Source organism: Microtus oregoni, unplaced genomic scaffold (assembly GCF_018167655.1).
Source record: "Microtus oregoni isolate MIOR12 unplaced genomic scaffold, Mior012 000042F_ref0000377, whole genome shotgun sequence".
Classification (NCBI taxonomy): Eukaryota; Metazoa; Chordata; class Mammalia; order Rodentia; family Cricetidae; genus Microtus; species Microtus oregoni.
The window spans coordinates 10745865-10768472 of NW_024543209.1; the positions used below are offsets into that span (position 1 = coordinate 10745865).

Below are 22608 nucleotides of genomic sequence, written 5' to 3' on the forward strand. Positions count from 1 at the left end.
TATGGTGTAGGGCAGGTAGTTAGGTAGATGGATAGATTAGAGAAATGATAGACAGACAGACAGATAGATAGTTTTAAAGTTAGTATTGTCCGAAGTTAGGGCAACTGTGTTGAATGGCTACCCATAGAAATCATGCCGCATTGCTTCGCCAATTGATTTAATAAAATCAATTTTTTTTCAGCTTTGGGGCGCTTTATATTTTTTCCTACAGCATTGTCTTTCCAGATCTGCTGTCTTGCCTGCTTCTGTGCTTATGCAGGTGGGGAGAGGAGAGGCTGTTGAACACGGCTCAGGTTATTAGTTAGATTTGCCACATCCTTGGGTACTTAGGCCAATATATCCAAGATCAGTCTCCAAAGGTCATTTTACAAGGCTGTCTCTGTAAATACCTTCAGATTAATAAGAAGATTAGGGATATATGGTGGGCTTCCATATCTGGAAAATATAGTTGATATAAGAAAAAATGATGTAAGCAGCAAAAAGATATGAGGGGAAAGGGCACTCACAACTGGGGTGTAAACGAGAGGCAGGTTACTATTAAGTTGGATGGTGGGGTGGGCACATCTTACTTAGTTTAGAATTACTGTGTATGAATAAGACATTTGAGCGAGCATAAACTCTGCCGTGCACTTGCATTTATTTGGCACTTCCTTTTATGAGGCGTTCAGCCTTGGAAACCCAAGTGTAAAATGAATGACAGACTATTTAAGGCAGGAGATAAAATGAAAACCAGCCCTCCATACGTAATTCAACAAAAGCCTCTACTTTTCCATGTTTGGTCAGCAGCACGTTCTGCATTCACTGATTCGAGAGATTTCACTGACTTTAATTCATCAATTAATCAGCATGTATTTCTACACACACGTCATATGCCAGATTAAGTCCATAAAAGGTATTTGTCATGGGAGTGAAAGATGAAATATTTTGAAATCTATGGAATTATGGGGAAAGGCTTGTTGATTAAATTCTAAAAGACTGGCTTTATTCCCCTTTCCCCCTCTGAACTGTATGCCTCAAAGGCAGACAGCATCCCTTATTCATTGTGCCACCCTCCAATAGAAGGTGTTAGATAAATATTCATTGTATTAAGGTGTTTCACTTATCATTGCTGTGTAACCAAGTGCCCCAGGACTTCATGGATTAAGCAGTCATTTTATTTCATGGCTCACAGGTTTATGAACTTTTGTGTGTGGCTCAGCCGGGAGTTTGTCTGATCGCCATATACTTTTAGTGGGACTCCTCTTCCTCTCCAAGGAGACCCCTCTGCTTTCTCCTTAAGTTAACCTGGCTGCAGCAGTCAGCTAAATGTCCTCATAGAGTTTTCAGGTCCTAAGACCATGAAACAGAAACTGCTAAACCCTTGTGAAGCTCAGGTCCTGACCTGACACAGTCCCATCCATGGCTCCCATGGTTTAAAGTATGGAGCCACCACGGGAGGGACGGCCAAGAGATGTGAAAACGTATCCATCTTTGAGTATCTGCTAGCAGACTGAACTCATGAATACAACTACAAAAGAACTCTTCACATTGAGGGATAATGTTTTAAGAAAAAAAGAAATACTTCTTAAAGCAAAGTATCTGAATAATAGGAGAGAACGGAGCCCTGGGAGAGGCCCAGGAGGTGAAAACATGGTAAAGAAGCACCAGAGCTCAGATCAGTTTGGTTCCATGAACCATGATGGTATAGAATGTCTCGGAGCTAAGTTTATACATTCCTAGTTCTGTTCCCCCAATGAAAAGGTTTTAATGTGCTCAGTGGTCAAGAAGGACCATGGGAAAGCAAGGACAGGGAACGATGTTGTTCATGACTTTCACAGGTCTCCTTTCAGAGACTAATCACATACCATTAGCATACTAAGAGTACTGAAGCAGGTGTGGACTCAAGAGCCCTACCATGATTTCTTCCATTCTTGGGCTTCTGAGCTATCTTTCTTTTTCTTCCAATAAATAAATAAACAAACAAACAAACAAAGTATGAGACTTTCTTCTAGGCAAGTTACATTGTATGAATTTATTAAAAATATTTAAGAATGGTATATATGTAAATTAGAATCGTGGGAAGTATTCCAGTGGATCGTGATAAATGTCCATATGGTATAGCGAAAGCGTCAAATGCTATTTTAACTGCTTACAGAGAGAGCTTCATGAGGGGAGAGATGCACAGTTCAGAAACACTCTCACAGGAAGGGCCCAGGCCGTTATCTGAAACTGTCCTGAAGAAATTGCCGAGTGAGCATCAAAGAATAGAGAACTCGCCCAGTTCTCTGGTGGTGTCTTAATGCATGTGCGTGATTGTGCAATGGCTTTGGACATTCATAGATTGTCTCCAGAGGTTCTGCTGTCAGGAAGCTCCTGCAGAACATCACGTCCACCCAGTTCCTGCCAGTCGCCACTACAAGCTGCCCTCCCAACATCTAGGTTTCAACGGTGCTCTCTATTCTTTCTCCCTCCACAAAAGTACTGCAGGCCTGGTTCTGGTGTCCCCTCCCCGACAAGAAGTGCCACCACATCGGGAACCAGCTGGCCTAGAGAAGGGACTGTTATAAACTGGAAGACCCCTTCAACCTGCTTCCACAGGAGAGTTTGTTAAGATGCCCAGACAAGTCTGCTTGGGAGCCCTACCTGGTTGTGGATTCCCAATTGACTGGTCAGGAGCTGGCTTGCCATTGCTCAGATACTGGACATGGTTCATCAAAAATCCTTCTCTGCTCCTGTCTCCAAACAGCTTCCTTGTAAGATTCAAAAGAGAGGGCTTTCTCATTGCTTCCATTAGAAATAGACCCACAGGTTTGTCAGCATATAAAACCACACCATCAACCAGCATCCATCAACCCCTTTCCACACACTGATAAGTGTGAGTTGCAGAAGAAGCTCTCAAAATGGCCTCTGTAGTGAAAGCTACAATAGATGTCACTGATGGTGTGATTAGCAAGTTAAAGAGTTGTTTACCTAATAATGGAAAAATACAGGCAATAATTACAAGAAAAATGAGAATACTTATCAGGGGTGACTGGACGTTGTTCTGTGCACAGCTACCACTCCAATCTTCACCCCCACCCCCAGACACACCCCTGTGCAAAGATGATTTAGTACTGGCCTCATACCCTGGCGGTAACAGTACTTCGTGGGTACTGTCTCTGGTCTTCGTAACCTGTGTGGCAGATGTGCTAGATGACATTTTACATACACCTTTAGATGAGGTGTTCAAAGTTGCCCAGGGAGTGGTAAAGAAGCCTAGATTCTAGCTCTAACACTGCAAAGCGCCAGTTCCCTGGGATACACACATGTATGCATACAGCTTGGTCAACGCACTGGCAATCTGGGTGAAGGGAACATTATCTGTACACCATCTTTACTGTTCAGGGTTAGCTGTGGTTTTCAGTAGCCACTATTGTTAATTAACACATCGATAACAAATTTGTGGATTTACTCTCTTAGGTTTCCCTTTTGTTAATCATTTTTCTTCATGCATAATGTTACATTTTCTTTTGTTCATTTGCTCACTTGAGATGAGGTTTCTCATGTCTTGGACTGCGCTCGAACTCACAATTCTTCCATCTTAGCCTATAAAGTGCTGCGAATACAGTCATGTACCATCCTGCCTAGCTATGTCTCAATGTCACGTTGATTGTTATTTTGTTTTTGTTTTTCGAGACAGGGTTTCTCCGTAGCTTTGTTTCCGTCCTGGAACTAGCTCTTGTAGAGCAGGCTGGCCTCGAACTCACAGAGATCACCTGCCTCTGCCTCCCAAGTGCTGGGATTAAAGGGGTGCACCACCACCGCCCAACTTGATTGACATTTTTAAGCAGCCTTTTATTACCATGTACTGTTTCCCTCTTGCAAAGAAAAATAGATATAGTGTCTGACTTTACTTTGGTGGTCAACAGTCTGGGCATAACCAGTCGAATAGAACTGACAAAAAAAAAAATGGTGAGATGATAGAGCCCAGGCTGCCCTCAGATGCTTCTGCCACCTGAATGCAGGGATCATAGCCATGGACCGTCATGTTATACCTGAATTAAGATAATAAATGTTGTTATGTATATTTATTTTACCAGAATTGAAAGCAGAGTGGTGGTATTCACAGTGATTTGATTATGTGATCCATGGGATTTTTCTTTGCCCATTGGCCTTCGGGTGGCCTGCCATAAGGAGAGGCAGCCCAGCCACCCAAAATTACTGGGAAGGAAAGTGACGGAGACCACTGACAAATGGAGGTCACGCCTAGGGTAGCCAACACAATGAGTAGGCACCTAGCACCTAGAACTCTCCCCAGCATAATTTAGCTATATCTTGAAAAGAGAAGAGCGCAAAGTGCTGAGGAAAGAGGAGAAACTTGTGGCAGCCTTGTTGGGCCTTTCGCTGTTGTTATGAATCTTTGAAGCTCCCGAAGAGCTTCTTCAGAAGTGAGAGTGTACCATGAGGGTCACTTAGCTGTGCCACCCGAATGCCACTGTGGCTGGGACACAGCTGTAAACTTTTCACCCAGCCTCCCTCTGATTCTCTCTGCCATGTCACCGCCTCTGGAGTGGAAAGTTTCCTCCCCAAGTCTCCCAGCAGCAAGGGCAGTGGAGGAGAGAAGCCCTCCCAAGAGGTGGATTTTGATCCTCCTTGGCCGAGGCCAGGACGTCTTTGTACCAGGCCAGTTGTTATTTACAACGCCCTCTCACTTCCCTCTGGAAATCCAGCGCTAACCCATGAAGGTCTTATTCAGCTGGGAAAAAAAAAAAAAAATAGCAGCATCCAGACATGACTGGGTTCTCTGTTTGAGATGTGAAATTTTGCATGTAAATCAAACAGTGTTTGCTGGAACATTCATTACCTGAGCAAACACAGGCCACCTCCTGGGTATTACCATCCCGGAGAAAAATGGTGGGTTCTTTAGCAAGAAAAGTGTCAAGACTGCTGATGTGAAAACTTTTTTTCTCATCTCAAACACCTTCTGTTTGCTCACAACTCCCCTAGGTTGCTCTGTGTTTCTGATAGAGCCAGGATCCCTGAGTGATGTCTCTGTGCATTCCTGTCCACCCTTGGACTAGGCAGGCTGGTACAAATGTCCTTTCTTTGTGTTCCAGTCAACAGGATATTGGGATCATGACCCTGCACTGTAGAATGATGACAAAGCACCAGGCTCATGCAGGAAGAGGAATGCTGCTCTCTTCAGTGGTTCCATCTGGACCCAGTAATGCCAGAGAAGTGGGCCCAAACCACAGTGGCCATAGTGAATCACTGGTCCTCTTGTTCCAGGAGATAGTTGAGGTCTCAGCAGACATCAACGTCTGTAAAGGGAGCTTGCTGGCTTCACGGCCACTGATGGAAACACTGGAATTGCTCACTTGGAAGGTTCCTAGGGGCTTCTCATCCCTGTGTCCTGCTCTGCTAAGGGTATGGGAACTGCAGAAAAGAATCCCACAGTGACCTCCAAACTGATTGGTATCTAAGAACATGGGTTTCAAGACTCTACCCAGTGTCCCTTAACTGAATAGTGCCACCCACTGTGTCTAAACTCAACAAAACTTGGGCTTTATACAGACTACCTGCTTTCCTAACAAAGTCTAGACCAGTAGTTTTCAACCATCCTAATGCTGCAACCTTTTTAATACAGTTCCTCATGTTGTGATGACCCCCCACCATAACATTATTTTTGATACTTCATGACTGTAATTTTGCCACTGTTATGAATATTATAAATACCTGCTATGTGACCACTATGAAATGATTATTTGACATACCCCCCTCCCCCAAAGGGGTCATGACCCATAGTTTGAGAACCTCTTGTCTCTAACTTGGTAGAAGGTGCCTACATGACCAATTCCTGGTAACAGTCCTGGAACAGAATCCATTTATTTCTCTGGTATGCACCATGACACATGCATGGTCACAGCTCATTGCTGTGGTGTCTGGCACGTCCTATGTGACTTGCATGGGAGAGGCCCCTTGAGACTTTCTGCCTGATTGCCTGTGGACCTCGCCCATAGGTCTTTTTGCTGTAAATCACCCACTTGGACAACTAATTCTGTGAAGCACTGATAGCTCAGTATTCAAGGGTGGTCATGGTGACCCTAACACAGGGCCATGGGTCTGGTGCTGTTTCTCAGAATCCTTTGCCCTCTGTAGGCAAAATGATTTCCAGCTAAGTTCAGCAAAGAGGAGGCAATGGAGGAATATTGGACAGAGACAAACAAACAACCAAAAAGACAGACTGGAATAGTCCTGACCTCAGACCCTGTTTCTAGTAATGACTGAATCTCCAGTTCCCACCAGACAGTCCCATGGGATTCTAGGTCCCGCCACACAACCTCAATTCCTGCTATATGGTGACACCAACTACTCCGTTTCTAATTGTGGGGTTGACTCACCTCCCACTGTTTGCCTTCCCGTCTCTTCTATCACCTGTATAAACATTTCCTCTCTTTAAAAACACCCAATGTGCTTTTCATTTTCCTAGTTTGACCTACATGCTATAAATGTCTTCCTCATGCGGACCAAAGGGCTGTCAGGTATGAAGAACACCATGCCGTACCCAAAGACCTTGGTGTCTAGTCACATAGACTGCTTCTGTACATATCACAGAGGCTGACACAACTCAAGACTCATTCTAGGACCAGAAACTGTTGTTCTGACTCCCAAGTCACAGGACCATGAGGCAATGCTCTAAGGTAAATGAGCCTCAGCCACATGCTAGACTTGGTGCCTCTGACACTGGGTCACTGACTGTCTCTTGAGCCCAGAAAATCTGTAACAGTTATAATGTTGCTGAATTGGTGGTGGAGCACTCTTGAACCAAAGTGTGTGCACATCCACAGAGCTGAGTCTTGGGCCAAATGTAGCATGATAACGATGGTTGGGAGATGACAAGCGAGTCTTGAATGCACAGTCAACCAGAGGGTTGACATCTGTGTGATCGGACGTAAAATGTGCAGCCATGGCCACTCCTCCTCAGATCTCACGTAAGTCTAACAGACCACTGTGGAATCTTCACTCAGATCTTCTGGTAGGCAGCAGAGGACGGTGGGCTTTGCGTGGGTATCTTCAGCAGCCTCTCTCTGACTGGAGTCCCTGCTGCCCAGTGACCCCAGAAGTGTCAGAGCACGGCCATTAGACAAGCTCTTGCCGGACAGCTGAGCCACTGATGTGGTAATCAGCCCTGTAAACAGCAGACTGAGCTTCTAGCAAGTGGAGCAGGGGGAGAGAGACTGTGTTTCAGGCTTGAGGCACAGAATAGGAAGTTTAGTGACTGGAGCAAGGTGTGACAGGAAGTGGCGGCAGGAGATGACCTGAGGACATGAAAGAGGGAGGGCATAAGAGGAGAATAGGGTCTAGGTCATATGGAGTCTTTTTCAGTTGAATTTTCTTTCTTTTTAGAATTTACCTTGAAAGCAAAGTTCATCAGTGATGGAAAGATTTGGACAGAGACTCTGAAGCCAGACTTGAGCTCCTCAGTGTTTATGGTGACTGCACTGTGGAGAAAGAATTGAAAGGGATGTAGGGGTAGGTTCAAGGCTAATTAAAAGGTAAAATAGGAGATATCTAATGAAGGGTTGGATTTGAGGGTTGGGGTGGGGTTGTCTGCCATTTGCCCACGGGCCTAGCTTGGTAGCTACTCAAGCTGCTGGCATTCACTGAGATAGGGAGCTCTGTGATTTGTCAAGTCTTCAGAACAAATTGTTTCCCATCAGGGAGATGATGCGTGTAGGCTGCCCTGGGTGTACCAAAATAAGGTGACCAACAGGCAGCTCGTCGGAGAAGTCTCTAGCTCTGGAAGAAACCGTGGCTGAGCACCTAGATTTAAGAGGGGCCAGGAGATACATGGAAATATAAAACCATCAAAGTTGCCGAGACGATCAAAGGATGGCACACTGCACTAGAGGAAATAGCACAGTGTGCCACGTCTCAGAGACCACGGGAAAGACCTTCGAGGACAGAGTAGGCAAGAAAGCTCAGTGTCCCACAAGATTAAAAACTCAGTCTTCTTTGGCTTGAAAACAGACAATTGGAGGTGCTCTCATTTCCATGTGGCTTCTCTTCTCCAAAACTCGGGTGGAAACTGGGGCCTCTGTGTGATATCATTGAAACTTGATTAGACCTTTAAGAGAGATCAGTGTATTTCTCATGAGACGAGGTTGGTTACTCTGAGGGCAGTTCATTATAAAGCAAGGCTGCCCTCATATTTTCTCTTTTCCAGTCATGCCAACTTGCCCTCCTGCTTTCTTCCTCAGTGAGACATGCTGTGTGGTAGACAGTGTCCTTCTGACCAACCGGCTGCACCTTACAATGTACTCAATAAACCATCCCATCCTCACAGAAGGATGAGAAAGCGCATGGCCTCTGCTAGACACTAAGAAGATGACAACGCCGTGTTTTAAAGATTATCAACCTGGTGAGCCATGAGCTAAATAAATTTTTTTTTCTTTATAAATGTCCTAGTTCAGGTATTTTGTTACAGCAACAAAATGTACTAAGGCAGATACCTTTGCTTTAGCAGTTTGAATACACTAACAGAGGAGATAGAACCCAGAAGCCAGAGGCTTGGTGACAGAGGGGAGGAGAGAGAATAAAAAAAAAAATGACCAGAATAACATGAGTTGAGAAAAGGCTTTTTAAAATATTGAAGGGACTCAACTTGAAATTGTGTCAATGCTGACAGGAAGCAGCTGTAAGAGAGCCAGAGCTTGAAGCCACAGGAGGAAGAGCTGATAAGAGGCCGGGCCATCAAAGCCCTTGAGAAAGTGACATGGAGTACAGCGAAGACACAGATGTTTGTTTTTGACAAGGAGGCAGGGGCCCTTTCCCATTTCAAGGATAAGAAGGAAGAAAAACTTGGTAAAGCTGTAGACAAGTCCACAGATTTGTGGCAGAGAGATGGGGTGGGGAGGGAATATGAATTCCTAGCTAATAACATTTCCCGTCTCCCTTTGAAATTTGAAGACAAAGAGGGCACTTCGAAGGATCTGGGGTTGAAATCAGTAGTCTTTAAACACATGACACTCTCAAAACAGAAATAGGCAAAGCCTGGGGAGGGAAACTTCCTTTCCTTTCTCTGTACATCTTGAAGATACTGCAGAATGACTTCAAGGGAAAACACAAAGCATGTCTAACTGCGTGGCTCTCTTAAGGACATCTACACACTTTACTGGGACTGGACATCAGGGTGGCTGTCCTGCAGGAAGTCCTGTGGTTGGGCTTGGGTTCTCTGGGTAACTCCAGGAGGCAGTTTGCTTTGCACAAGAGGGACTCATTGCTCTTGCTTTATGCGTGGTCACAACTGTTTGTGTGACCTGTCTGTGGGCAGGCAGATCCTCCCTCCCGCCTGCCAGCTCACCACCCATCTGCGTGGCAAAGCATTCCTCCACAGAAAAAAGGACCCGTAAGCCCTTCTGTTCCAGCAGGAGGGCAGGGAGGCTAGCAAACACAGCAATGACATTTGGTAGTTACTAGTGGCATCTGGAGGAGGGGAAAGGCTGACCCTGGAGGTGGGATGGTGAGGACGTGCCAGCATGGGAACCCGGGAGCAAATAGGCAATGGAGGCAGGAAGGAGCACATGCAGGCAGTTCAAAGCTGGGTGGCAGAAGTACGTGGAAAGTCCTAGAAACAGTTCTGCCCCCTCCACCAGCTGTCAAGAAAGGGGAGGAGAAATCCTCTGGGATGGGGAGGAGGGTGGGAGCTGTTAGGCAGTTATTTAAGAGACGACTTTCTGGTCACTTTGCCTGAGTCCTTTTGAGGAAGTACTCAGAGGCACACAACGAGCCTACCAGGGCACCCTCTCAGGAGCTCAAGCAGGTAAGAGACCTTCAGAGCAGGTCTGAGTATCACTGCTCCAAGCTGTGGCTGTCCCTCTGGACCTACATTTCTGTATCTCTGAAGGGTTGGGGAGGGTCAGAGGCAGCCCCTCTCTCCAGTTCCCAGCTTTTACCTCTGAGTTTGCAATGTTCAGTCCTACTTCTAAGGACTTCTTTGAACTCCAACAAACTATGCTAGGAGCACGGCTGGTGGAGAAGACTCTTTGATGGGGATGGGAGTGGGGTTGCTCCTCCAAGAGCAGGTCTGCTTGCCTAAGGGAAACCAACTGTGGAATGTGGAGTAAGGTTAGAAGAGAGGGCAAGGCCATCTGAGAATGCCCACCTGGCTAGAAGACAACAGGTTCGGTTGCCTTGACCTGGTCATTCCTTACCCCATATTAACACAGTGTCTAAACTCAAATCCCTTTCCCTTTGTTGCATCTACCAAGAAGGACAGTTCTCCCTCCTACACTCACCCAGTGGTGGGCACTACCCTCTCTTGGCCAGCGCCTGGAATGTTCCAATTCTTTGCTTTACTTGCTCTCTCCCAGAAGGCTGCCTGACTGCCCAGCACTGCTCCCCACACCCTGCTCCTGGCCTCTAGGGACCAGTCAGTGTGTCCTTGCTATTGACAAGACACCAGAGGGTTGCGTTCTCTTCTTTGTCACTAAACTTTTTCTTTAATCTCCTCCTCTGCCTCAGCTCGCCAGAGATTACCTGTAAATCCTGAAAGGTATTTGTAGATAGCCACTCCTGTCTCCTTCTTCCAAGAGCCCCTGTCTCCTTTCAAGAGCAGATACCTTACCAAGTGTTTCTGTGCTCAGCCTGCTCCTCTCATTGCTGCAACCGTCTAATCAAGCTGATTCTGCAATGGCAACATGTCATCTTGCAAGGGTGTGCCTAGTTTCTACAAACAGCCAGGTTGCCAGGAGTCACTGCACGGTGGGTCAGGTAAAGAGAGTTCAGAAACAAAGTCCCCCTTCATTTTGACCAGCTGGTCAACAAGTCCTTATTGGGCCCTGACATTAAGGTGTGTTGTGTTTAGACAGGCTGGTTGCCTGCACAAACTCGGGGAGGGAAGAGGAAACAGGCCAGACTGTGTCAGAGCACAGCCTACTCACAATCCATCTGAACATAGCCACGGTCTCCATGCCACATACCCAAACAGCATCATGTGTGATTCTTGTATGGTCCATTCCTAACCCCACTATACTATAAACTCTTGGGAAAGAGGTGCTGTTTTGGTTTCTGTTGTACCTACTTAAGTAGTAAGATCACAACTAGGCTCACAAGAAGCCCTCATTAAGTAGTGACAGAATTAAATGGCTGGTCTATTTTATCTATCTATCTATCTATCTATCTATCTATCTATCTATCTATGCTATAATTAAATGAAGACTTTAACAAACTACCCTAACCTGAATGTGTTTTTATGAGTCTGATTCTCACAGTGACTTAGGTTTGGTGAGTCTCCATGAGATGAGTAGGTACATGCACCTCCAAACATATAGGCTTTGGGGGTTTGGGGAGAGGAAAATTCTGCTGTCTGTAGTCTTGAAAGATTTTCTTTGCTTCAGACAAACACTCTTTCTCGTGATCTCTTTATGTTTTACCAAGCAGGACGTCTCCCTGAGATCCTTGGGGAACACTCTCTGTCCCTAGGCGCATCCTCACTGCCACCTCTCAACTCTCATTTGTGTGGGATGTGCATGTTGCTCGCTGTTGCTCGCTGTTGCTCTGCATAGGTGCATCTCTGTCTCTACTTTAGACTCTGGGCCACAGGTGATGCTCATCTCATACTCCTCTTCCATGGACTTTCTTCTCCCTTTCCCAAGGATCCAGTAAAGCAGAGAATGTCAGATACTCCAACAACCACCTTTGGGGGCAGGAGAGCAGTGCCCCCCAACAATTCCAATGCAGCGGAAGTTGACCTCCCGACTGAGGAGCTGCAGGGCGTGGTGCCCAGGGGTGTCAATCTGCAAGGTAAGAGGAGCATACCATTGTATCCAGTAGAGCCAGATCCCCTTTCCCATGATGGATCTGTGGAAGAACTTCTCCCACTAAGATCTACAAATGGCAACCTCTCAGTCTCTGGTGTCCAAGAAAGGGTCCCAAAACTCTCCCAAGCTGCAAAAACACCAAAGTCCCTGAATGACAGCCCTAGTTTTACATTTGCTGATCTTGTCATATAGGGAAGTCACTTCCTCTTTCTATTTCTCAGCCTTTCCTTTTACAACACATGCTGGATCGACCAAGGCCTCTTTCACCCATAATGTTCTGCACTTTGGAGAATGTTCTCTAGCTGGAAGATTCCGCTTCTAAAATATTGTGGCTGCAACTGATTGTCTGGCTTGCAACTCCTTCCTTCTCTCTCCTCCATCCATGGCTGTGAATCTCAGAGCTGGTGCGAGGTACCAGATTCTGACAGTAATAGAGATGAAGCCCTCCATCTCCTGAGCAGCCGGCGAAGGAGGCTAGGCAAGCTGCTTCCTCTGCTTCTTGCCTCTGCCTCATCCTGAGGGACCTGCTCTGGGTGCAGCAGTCACTAGCTGACCTCCTCTTGGCCCTGTCAGCTGTGACAGGGCCCAGGTGCCAGCACCAGCTTGGTGATACAGAAGCCATTCCCTTGAGGAATGAGCAGGGACATTCAGACTCTTGTCCCTGGATGGCATCTAGCTGGCAGGACATTGTGGAATATCGTTTATGCACTAAAACCTGGTTTTGTTCCTGTGGGCTCTCAGTGTTGAGTTTCCTGGGGGAATAAACATCTACTTGCCGAGGTAGGTACAGACAGTCACACTGTGACTCTTAGTGCCCAGGAACTAAGTCTCCCAGCTAAGTGCCACATTCTAAACCTGGACATTAAAGCCACAGAACTCGGGTATGCAACCAACCAACCTCAGCTTCCTTTGTTACAGGTTAGAACACTGGCCTAAAGCCATCAGTGGATATTCTTTACCTCCTTGCTACCCATGCTAGAAGTCCTTTTTGTTTTTTATAAGAATGCAAATAAAATCGAAAAGACTGCAGACACCAAGCTCTCCCATGGGTCACCTGGGGATATTCAACTTTCTTGTAAAATTGCCCTCTGGCAGAGAAGGCACGGTACTCTGGGAAGGAGTACATTGGCTCCAGCAGAAGTCAGACATAGGGAAAGAAAGAGGAAGGGGTTCAGACGCCCATACCAGGATTCATGAGAACACATGGATCTCCAGGCAGGTGGTAAAGAGCCCAAAGAATATCTCTGGCCCAGGAGGCAGAAGACGCAGCTGTCCATCCCAGAACGAGTCATCTAAGTCCCCAAGCCTTAATTTTCTCATTGGCAAAATAGAAGCCATGTGCAGGGTTTTCCTAAGGACTGGATAGATATTGCCTGTGACAGCATCTGACCCACCACACACGACAAGTGATGGCCAGTGAGCCTGCATGTGCACAGAATCCTTCCCCATCAAGTTCAGGACATCACCTATGGAGAACCTAAGGAAATTGTAAATCTGAACCAAATGTTGCCAATGACATATAAAATTCATCAGTGAACCTGAATGGTCAGTTGATTATTTTTTTTTTATCCTTATACCTGAGATAATTGGTTTTCTGTACATCTACCTTTGGAAGCAGAGATGGGGAATAATTCACCTATTTTGAAAAAGCAGTCTTTATTTGCTGTGTAATCATGTGTCCACAGCCCACATGATTTGTTCCCACACAGCCTTCACACACACAGGAAAGTGAGGGGCCAGTGACCAGAGGCCTATCCGAGTGGATGAAGACAGCCAGTCCCAAACTAAATGACTCAGCATCCCTAATCACTATAACTTATTAATGACATATTTCAGCGTCCATATATCAGTATATGTTTGCTCAGGGTTTTTCACTGTATACTGTGACGATGGAGCCTCTGCATCAAGAATCATAGTGGAGTAAGCTCAAGAGAGCTGGGCAGGAGAAAAAATATCAGTGGACATACTCTTTGAATCAGGCTATTACTCTGTAGAGTTCGAATTTCTGTTTGTCTAAAAGCACAGAGAGTTTGACACTAAATATACCAAGTCTTCCCACTCCACCCCACCCCCAAATCATCTTAGTAAAGGGAATTATGAATGCCGAGGAAGGCAGTAAGGCTTTTGCCCTGTTCACATAATCATCTTGCAGTTCACCCAGTGGCCACTAGTGGACCCTGGGAGCACTGATGCCCTCTGACTTCAGGGTAAAAGAAAGGAAATGTCTGGCTCTACTGACGGTTACTGGGAAATATTCGAGAATATTCAGTATACCCAGAATATGGCTAATGTGTGTATATAACAGAATTTCACAAGCTAGAAATAGTTGATTAAGAACCATTTTATGAGAGTGAAAGATGCCATATTCCTAACCACTTGAAAGGCTGAGGTAAGAGGATCGGTTCAAGGACAGCCTGGGCAACATAGCAAGCACCCTTCTCAAAATATTACTTTAGTAAAGTTTAAAAAAAACTACATCAGACTATACAAACTTATATATGCTTCCCCAATTCTTTCTATAGTATTTTAAGAAAAACAGATATATTTGATATTTTAACAGAATCTCAGACGTAGGACCAAGCTGTAAACATGTCTGAGGTCATCACATACTTTTAGAGATCCTTTGTGTTCCCTGTGTGTCCCAAACAGGAAAATTATCATGAATATATGCTCATATTGCTTAGAATGACATCCATTGTGTGTGTGTGTGTGTGTGAGAGAGAGAGAGAGAGAGAGAGAGAGAGAGAGAGAGAGAGGGAGAGAGAGAGAGAGAGAGAGAGAGAGAGAGAGAGAGAGAGAGCACTGTGTGTGTACATGGAAACTAGAGATTAATGTTGGCTGTCATCCTTGATTACTTTCCCTCAAGTATTGGGACTGGGTTTCTCACGAACCTAGCTCATTGCTTTGGCTAGTCTAGACAGCTTGTTCTAGAGATCCTCTGCCCCCACCTCTGAAGTCAGGGCTAGGATCCAAACTCTGGTCCTCATCCTTGTGTAGCAAGTGCTTTTACCAGCTGAGCCATCATCCCAGTCCCATCATGGCATCAGTTTCTAAAAGACTCTTCTACACATTCAGTTGTGTTTCTGCAAAATTTCTCTACAGCCTTCCAGGTTTCAGGTTCTGTGTGGCTAGAAACGTAATGTTACATAAGACTACTTCATCCTCTTGGGCTGTGGGACTCTGTTATAAACAGAGAGGTCATTTGTAGCAGTTATTAGAATATCTACATGGCAGGTCTGTTGTTTGTGGTCAAACAAGGAAGCAAGAATGGCCTGGTGAATGTCCAAATGGAGGCAGATCCTGAAGTTTTTTAGGATAGTGTCAGTTTGTGTGTTTTCCTAAGAATTTATTCCTTCCCATAATTCTTTGTCAGAACTAAACCAATCTCTCAATCGGTTAGCAATCAACTTCTCCTTGGTGCCAAGAAGACTCTTTTGTTCAGGGTTATTGAAAGAATGAGAGAGACATTTGTTATGTGATGAATAAATGAAGTTATGAAGTTCTTCACTCACCCAGTTCACAGATAATAGATTTGCTGTCATTTACATGTTAGGAGAGATCCCAGAGTCTGTCTGAGAACAAGAAGAGGAAGTCAGTCTCTAACTTCAAGTGGCTTTCATTCTAAAAAGAATAAGAAAAGGAAAAATCACTGCAATTCAGTCTAATAAAGACTAATTGAAATTTTGGTAAGTTGCAGTAAAACAGAGAGAGAAATAGGCCTTGTGGCATAGTGGAGCAGGGAAGAGGATGAGGAAGGTTTCTGGATAACAGAGACATCTCAGTTGGGTCTTGTAAAATGACAAAGAATGTTTCAGACACACTAGACATGACAGTAGAGACTTCTAATTCTAGCACTTGGGAGATGGCAGTTGAAGGATAAGCCAAGATCATCCTCAGCTACGTGAGTTCAAGGCTAATCTCTGTGATTAGGAGTCTCTCTCTCTCTCTCTCTCTCTCTCTCTCTCTCACACACACACACACACACACACACACACACTCTTTCTCAACAAATTCTAAAATAAAAGGAATAAAAACTTGTAATCCCAGTGCATTGAAGGTTGGGATCTCGAGTTTTGGAGTAGTCTGTACTATATACAGATGATGTAGACCACATATCAAATGAAGAAAGAGTGATGAAGTAGAGAGATGACTTCCTAGATGAGAAGCTTGATGTGCAGTTATGAGGACCAGATCCTGATACCCACATTCTTAATGAGGCATCCTGCACACAGTCCTCTAACCCCAGGTCTTGTGGTGAGAGAAGATGAGGAAGGCTGAGTTCGTCTGTTTTCAAACTAACTGAGAAAACTCAAATCTCAAGCTCAAGGAGAAACCCTGCCTTAAAGAAATACACATAAAATGATTGAGGATGGCACCCAAATCCAAAATCCTTCCCTGACCTTCAAATATGTGTCCCAGACATGCATACCACCCAACACCTACACACACACACACACACACACACACACACACACCACCTGGTAGGCAGAGAAGAAATAAGACCCTTTTAAAAGTTGAAGGAAGAGAGCAAGAATATATAGAAAATTATTTTAAGACAGCGCATACTTAGTGGTGAGAATTAGCTACAGGACACAGAAAAGATAAGCCTTAGAAACTTGGCAGGAGTCATATTACAATAAGTGTTAAAGATCCCACTGTCTCTCTATTCCTCTGAACACAGGGGACTTGCTGTGGACTCTTACTTATGGTTTATAAGAGTAATTTTCATAGCAGATAGAAAACTGAGTGGAGATATTCCAAGCTAGAGGAAATGTAGACCAAAAAACGTTTAGCCTCTGGAGAAGGTGTGAGTCTCATTTCTCTTGTTCTGGGATTTCTAAAGCATTTTAGGCTACAGGACTTCTTAGTAGCAACTGTTTAAATAATAACTGCGGAAGAAAAATGCCTTTAATTGTTCTAATTCTACTTTCTCCTCCTGAGTCACCAAAAGATGTGGGAGAAAAAGCCTTCCTGTGGCTCTTCCCATCATAAACAGACCTCCTTCCTCACGCATAGCATGAACGCCTATAGCTTGGTAATAATGTTACCAAAGATTTCAGGAAGAACTCAGCTCACCAGGGAATTCCTAGAATATGAACCTAAACATTTAACTTATTTCAAGATTCCATCTGTGACAGGTATAATCATTCTCAGAAGAATATTTTTGCAACCCGGGGAGAAGATAATCCACTTTTTTCATATTAGGGAGAGAGTAGGAGGGTAGGGAGGGAGCTGACGCTTGGGGAGAGACTTTCTTTAACAGCCCATTTTCTCATGTGTTGGGAATTAGACGGAATTGTGTTAGGTAGACTTTTTGAAAGCTGTCAGTTTGAAAGGGCAAGCTGCCAAGTTTCTAGCCATGATATAACTTTATTTAAAGATGAAGCAGTGACTTCCCAGTGTTCTATTTTCTAGGAGCTGGGCTTGGACAGGAAGATGTGAATTCACTTGCTGCCTGGGCTGAGGGAGGCTTGAACAATGACGAAGCTCTTTCTATCTAAGTTAGGTCTTGTTAGACCAATAGACAAAGTGCCACACATCCACCAGCTTAACAGATGTTTTCCGTGTACCATACACTTGGAGAGAGGGCCCTGGTAGACAAATGGGCACTAGAATGCCTTATGTCATTTTTATACCTCTGCTCATCTTCCATGGCAACCAACTGCAGAGTCCTTGCTATAACCACGCACTGTAAGAACCAGATTCTGTTCCTGGGGTGCTCTGTGTGTAACCACCCACGGTCAATCAGGCAAATGTCATTCATTCGGTGGCACTGGAGACCTCGCCTTCCTTCCCCATCACTAACTTTGGGTACTGTGATTTGAATGTAGTTTGTTCCCGAAGGTTCGTATGCTAAAACGTGGTCTCAGTGTGGTGAACTGACAGGCAGGGCCTAGTGGAATGTCCTTGTGTCACTGGGAGTGTGCCCTTGGAAGAGATTAAGGTCCTTCTTTTTTTTTTTAATTTATATATTTATTTATTAAGGATTTCTGCCTCCTCCCCGCCACCGCCTCCCATTTCCCTCCCCCTCCCCCGATCAAGTCCCTCTCCCTCATCAGCTCGAAGAGCAATCAGGGTTCCCTGACCTGTGGGAAGTCCAAGAACCACCCACCTCCATCCAGGTTTAGTAAGGTGAGCATCCAAACTGCCTAGGCTCCCACAAAACCAGTACGTGCAGTAGGATCAAAAACCCATTGCCATTGTTCTTGAGTTCTCAGTAGTCCTCATTGTCCGCTATGTTCAGCAAGTCCAGTTTTATCCCATGATTTTTCAGACCCAGGCCAGCTGGCCTTGGTGAATTCCCGATAGAACATCCCCATTGTCTCAGTGTGTGGGTGTACCCCTCGCGGTCCTGAGTTCCTTGCTCGTGCTCCCTCTCCTTCTGCTCCTGATTTGGACCTTGAGATTTCTGTCCGGTGCTCCAATGTGGGTCTCTGTCTCTGTCTCCTTTCATCGCCTGATGAAGGCTAATATTCAGGAGGATGCCTATATGTTTGTCTTTGGATTCACCTTCTTATTTAGCTTCTCTAGGATCGTGAATTATAAGCTCAATGTCCTTTATTTATGGCTAGAAACCGAATATGAGTGAGTACATCCCATGTTCCTCTTTTTGGGTCTGGCTTACCTCACTCAGGATAGTGTTTTCTATTTCCATCCATCTGTACGCAAAATTCAAGAAGTCCTTGTTTTATACTGCTGAGTAATACTCTAATATGTATATATTCCATACTTTCTTCATCCATTCTTCCATTGAAGGGCATCTAGGTTGTTTCCAGATTCTGGCTATTACAAACAATACTGCTATGAACATAGTTGAGCATATACTTTTGTTGTATGTTAGGGCCTCTCTTGAGTATATTCCCAAGAGTGGTATTGCTGGGTCCAGGGGTAAGTTGATCCCGAATTTCCTGAGAAACCGCCACACTGCTTTCCAGAGTGGCTGCACAAGTTCGCATTCCCACCAGCAATGGATGAGTGTACCCCTTTCTCCACATCCTCTCCAGCAAAGGCTATCATTGGTGTTTTTTATTTTAGCCATTCTGACAGGTGTAAGATGGTATCTTAAAGTTGTCTTGATTTGCATTTCCCTGATCGCTAAGGAAGTTGAGCATGACCTTAAGTGTCTTTTGGCCATTTGAAGTTCTTCTGTTGAGAATTCTCTGTTCAGCTCAGTGCCCCATTTTATAATTGGGACCCTGAGCCAGTAGTTTACATGGAGGTGGGTTTTTATAAAAGACGAAGCCTGATCATAGAGCACTTTCTGCAGGCCTGGCCATGAAATTTCTTCTTCTCTGCCAGCTTCTGCCTTTAAGATGCCAGGTTCCAGAAACCATGAGGCATTGTTCAGTTCCCTCAGTAGAGCCAGAATATGTGGTTTAAACTGTCCATCTCCAACCACCCAGTCTTTGTCCTCTCTTCCTCTCCCCGCTCCCCTCTTCCTCCCTCCTTTCCTCTCCTCTCCTCTCCTCTCCTCTCCTCTCTTCTTCTCTTCCTCTATTCCTTCTTTCCTCTCTCCCTATCAATAAGTAAATACTTTCTTTATAAAAACCCAGCTTCAGATATTGCATTATAGTAATGAAAAACAGATTAGAATACCCAGTGAGTCCACTGAGCCATTAGAAAATTACTCTGAGGAAAAGGCAACATGACTGCCATTTCTATTTTTAAAGAATAAGCCGCCAGTTTTATCTTTCCACACATCTTTCACGTTTTCCTGGCATCTCGAACTTGATTGCTTTGTTTGAAATCTTTTACCTATCAGAGTAGCTTTTAATCTTCCACACCTCAGCCAAGTTTAATTTTTGTGTCCTTTTCTTTTCCAAGTTTCACTTTTTAAACAAAATGTTTTCTTAGTTCAGATTGTTTTAAAGTAGATTCTTAAAAGATTAAATGGGAATTTTTTATTTAGCTTTGCCCTGGTTTCTCCTCACTTAAAATGAAGTGTTTTCCTATGAATTTTTCCCTTCTTTTCCAAAGGCACTGGCTTATTAGGGTGATGTTGTAATAAAAAAAATCAAGACACTCAAAACATGATTTTTGCAAGTTCAATGCTTAAAATTTAATATCCGCAATAGCAGAGCAATAGGCATAAACACACACACACATATGTACACATATGCCGATACCAGCATGTGCATGTACCTTAGTGTCATGTACTTTGTAGATGTGTGAGCAACTGAGTAAGTGTGCAGCTTATTCCTGGTCTGTGTTACTCCTTACTCCTTAGAGACTGAGTGTCCCACTAATCTTGGAACCTACCGTTTGTTTACGAGACTGATGGAAAACAAACTCCAGCCATGCCCTTGCCTCTGTCCTCTACAGTTCGAGGGTCACAGGAGTGTATGACTACACCCAGATCTCAAGTGGGTGCTATGGATCCGAACTCAGACCTTCCTGCTTGCACAGCAAGCACTCCTTACCCATCTCCTGGGTCCTATATATTGTTTCCGAAACAAACTGTATGTGTTTGTTTTCACTAAGAAAAAAATCCCAAGAAACCATAAGATAAAGCGTGTGTGTGTGTGTGTGTGTGTGTGTGTGTGTGTGTGTGTGTCTTGTCTGTCTTTCTTAGGCTTGACACTCACTTCAATAGCACCTTTACTTACCCTTTGTTCCAAACAGCATGAAGACTTGGTGGTCTTATCCAATAGGAAACTAAAGTTCTAACATGGAGGCCTTGGTAATCTCAAATCCTCTTCTCCAATAGGCCATGTGGCCCTCAAAATTACTTGTCTAGAGATTAAACTGCCTGGTGAATGATATTTAAAGAACTGATATATTCGCTTCTGTGGTTAATGAAATAATTCTTTTTAAAATGAAAAAAAAAACCATCAAGACCCAAATGTTTAGATATAAGATTTATTTAAGTGAAAAGCAGCAATTGGGACATTGGGGGCAATTGATCATGAGGGAGGGAGGGTAGTGTAAATGGAGGCAAAAAGGGGAGTACCTTAGGACCTGTAGACTCATGCCCTACAGGGAGACTGATCTCAGTACATTCTTTACCCTAGAATGGGCAACCACTCCCTAACTGGCCTTCCAGATATCAAGACTGACACCATCCCAGCTTTCCCCCACTCTGTCTCCAGAAGTGGTTTAAACTTCTGTGTATGAATTTAAGCATTATGTAAGTTTACTGCTTTGGGTTTTAACTGGATCCTCAATACAAAGTCTAAACCCCTGAACAAGGCTAATGAGGCTTGTGGGAGTTCTTGGCCTTGAGCTCTCATTGTGCCCCTCAACTCCCCCAAGCCAGCTTACTGTCTTCCAGCTTCTCTTGTGATCATTCACCCTCTTGCCTGAACCGTTCTCCTTGCCTGATGCATTCTTCCCCAGATGTCTTCATCAACATTGAGGATCAACTTGACAGAGCCTAGAATCACCTGAAAAGGGAGTCTCAGTTGCATATTTACCCTTACCTGATTGATCTTCAAGTATGGCTATAAGGCAGTGAGGAGGCAATTGCGTAATCAATACTTGGATTCATAGCTTGTGAAACAACACAAAAAAGCACACTATGGAAATCGGACTGTAGTGAATTGTAAATGTACTGAATGCACACTGAAGGTCTAAAATGATCATAAGTGTGTGCAACAATGGACCAATTCTACAAGCAGAAATGTAATATGAATGCATGCAAGGCCTTAAAATGGAGCCACAAACTAAAAAACGGTTGCATAAAAGTATAGCCAAATAGCTGCCCAGGTAAGAGATCTTTGGGTGTCTAGGCTAAATTGCTATACACTATTGATTAAAAGAGACATCAGAATGTGTTTTAAGGATTTTGCTTCAGCAGATGCTTAATGTATAATTCCCTAGTAAGATATTAGTGTCCAATGATGCCTGAGATGAAGAAACCAAAATGTGCTTTATTTTTACAAGATTCATTAATGGTCTCATTGTAGTTTACTAGAAAAACTACAGCCAGAATAATGTATTTTAGTGAAGGGAAAACTCTTCATGAGAGAAATTAACAAAATGAAATCCACTATGAAACAGAGGAATTCATAAAATTCTGGAAGTGATTACTTTAAAGGGGGTAAAATATTGAGGTGGTGTCACTCAGAGGGTGTCTCCAAGTGGTCTTTAAATTCCAGTGTACCAGACAGAGACTTGCTCTGGATCTGTGTGGAAGTTCAGAGCCAGGATGTGTGAAAATCCACAGGAAAGCAGACATCAGGCCATCTTGAGAACAGTAGAGTTGTATAAGAGTAGACTGTATGTCCCTCCTGATAGTGAATGTCCTGTTCAGTCAAAGATCAGAATCTTTGCATAGAGATGGCTCATCCATACCTAGAATATCTACCCAATGGTCCATAAGGTGCCGTTGTCTCTGAGATTCAGTGAAGTTGTGTTATTGGGGCATTCCTTCCACCCCTGTACCCCCTGTTCATGAATGGAGAACTGAAGGATTCATTTTGAGATTTTGGATTGATGATGATGAAAATTAAAAGACATTTTAATCCTGATAAGAAAGAGGATTTTGTGTATGTGTGTGTTTGTGTGTGGGTGTGTGTGAGCGAGAGAGAGAGGGAGAGAGAGAGAGAGAGAGAGAGAGAGAGAGAGAACACAGAGAGAGAAACAGTCAGAGAGAGGGTTGTAAACTAGTTTATATGTATGCTCTGTATGTGCTCACATATTGGTGCACATGTATACATGCATGTGGAGACTAGAGGCCAGGCTACTTTACTCAGCATCCCCTACATGGAACTCCAAATATATGTACAGAAACCAGTTCCCTCACTCAATCTCCTAAACTACAATGTAGATATTTCTGCCTTCAATGTGGTGATCACATGCGTGACAGAATGAAGACAGGGCAAGAGGG

General features: G+C 44.3%; 1 protein-coding gene across 1 annotated transcript in view; it reads left to right on the forward strand.

Moving 5' to 3' along the window:
• The first annotated feature begins 9735 nt into the window (after positions 1-9735).
• Positions 9736-22608, forward strand: part of F13a1 (coagulation factor XIII A chain) — a 155984-nt gene continuing 143111 nt past the window's right edge. Inside the window, exons 1-2 of the mRNA XM_041632770.1 lie at positions 9736-9781; positions 11616-11763. Coding sequence (XP_041488704.1) covers positions 11634-11763 — 130 coding nt within the window. The 5' untranslated portion in view covers positions 9736-9781; positions 11616-11633. The remainder of the gene's footprint in view (positions 9782-11615; positions 11764-22608) is intronic.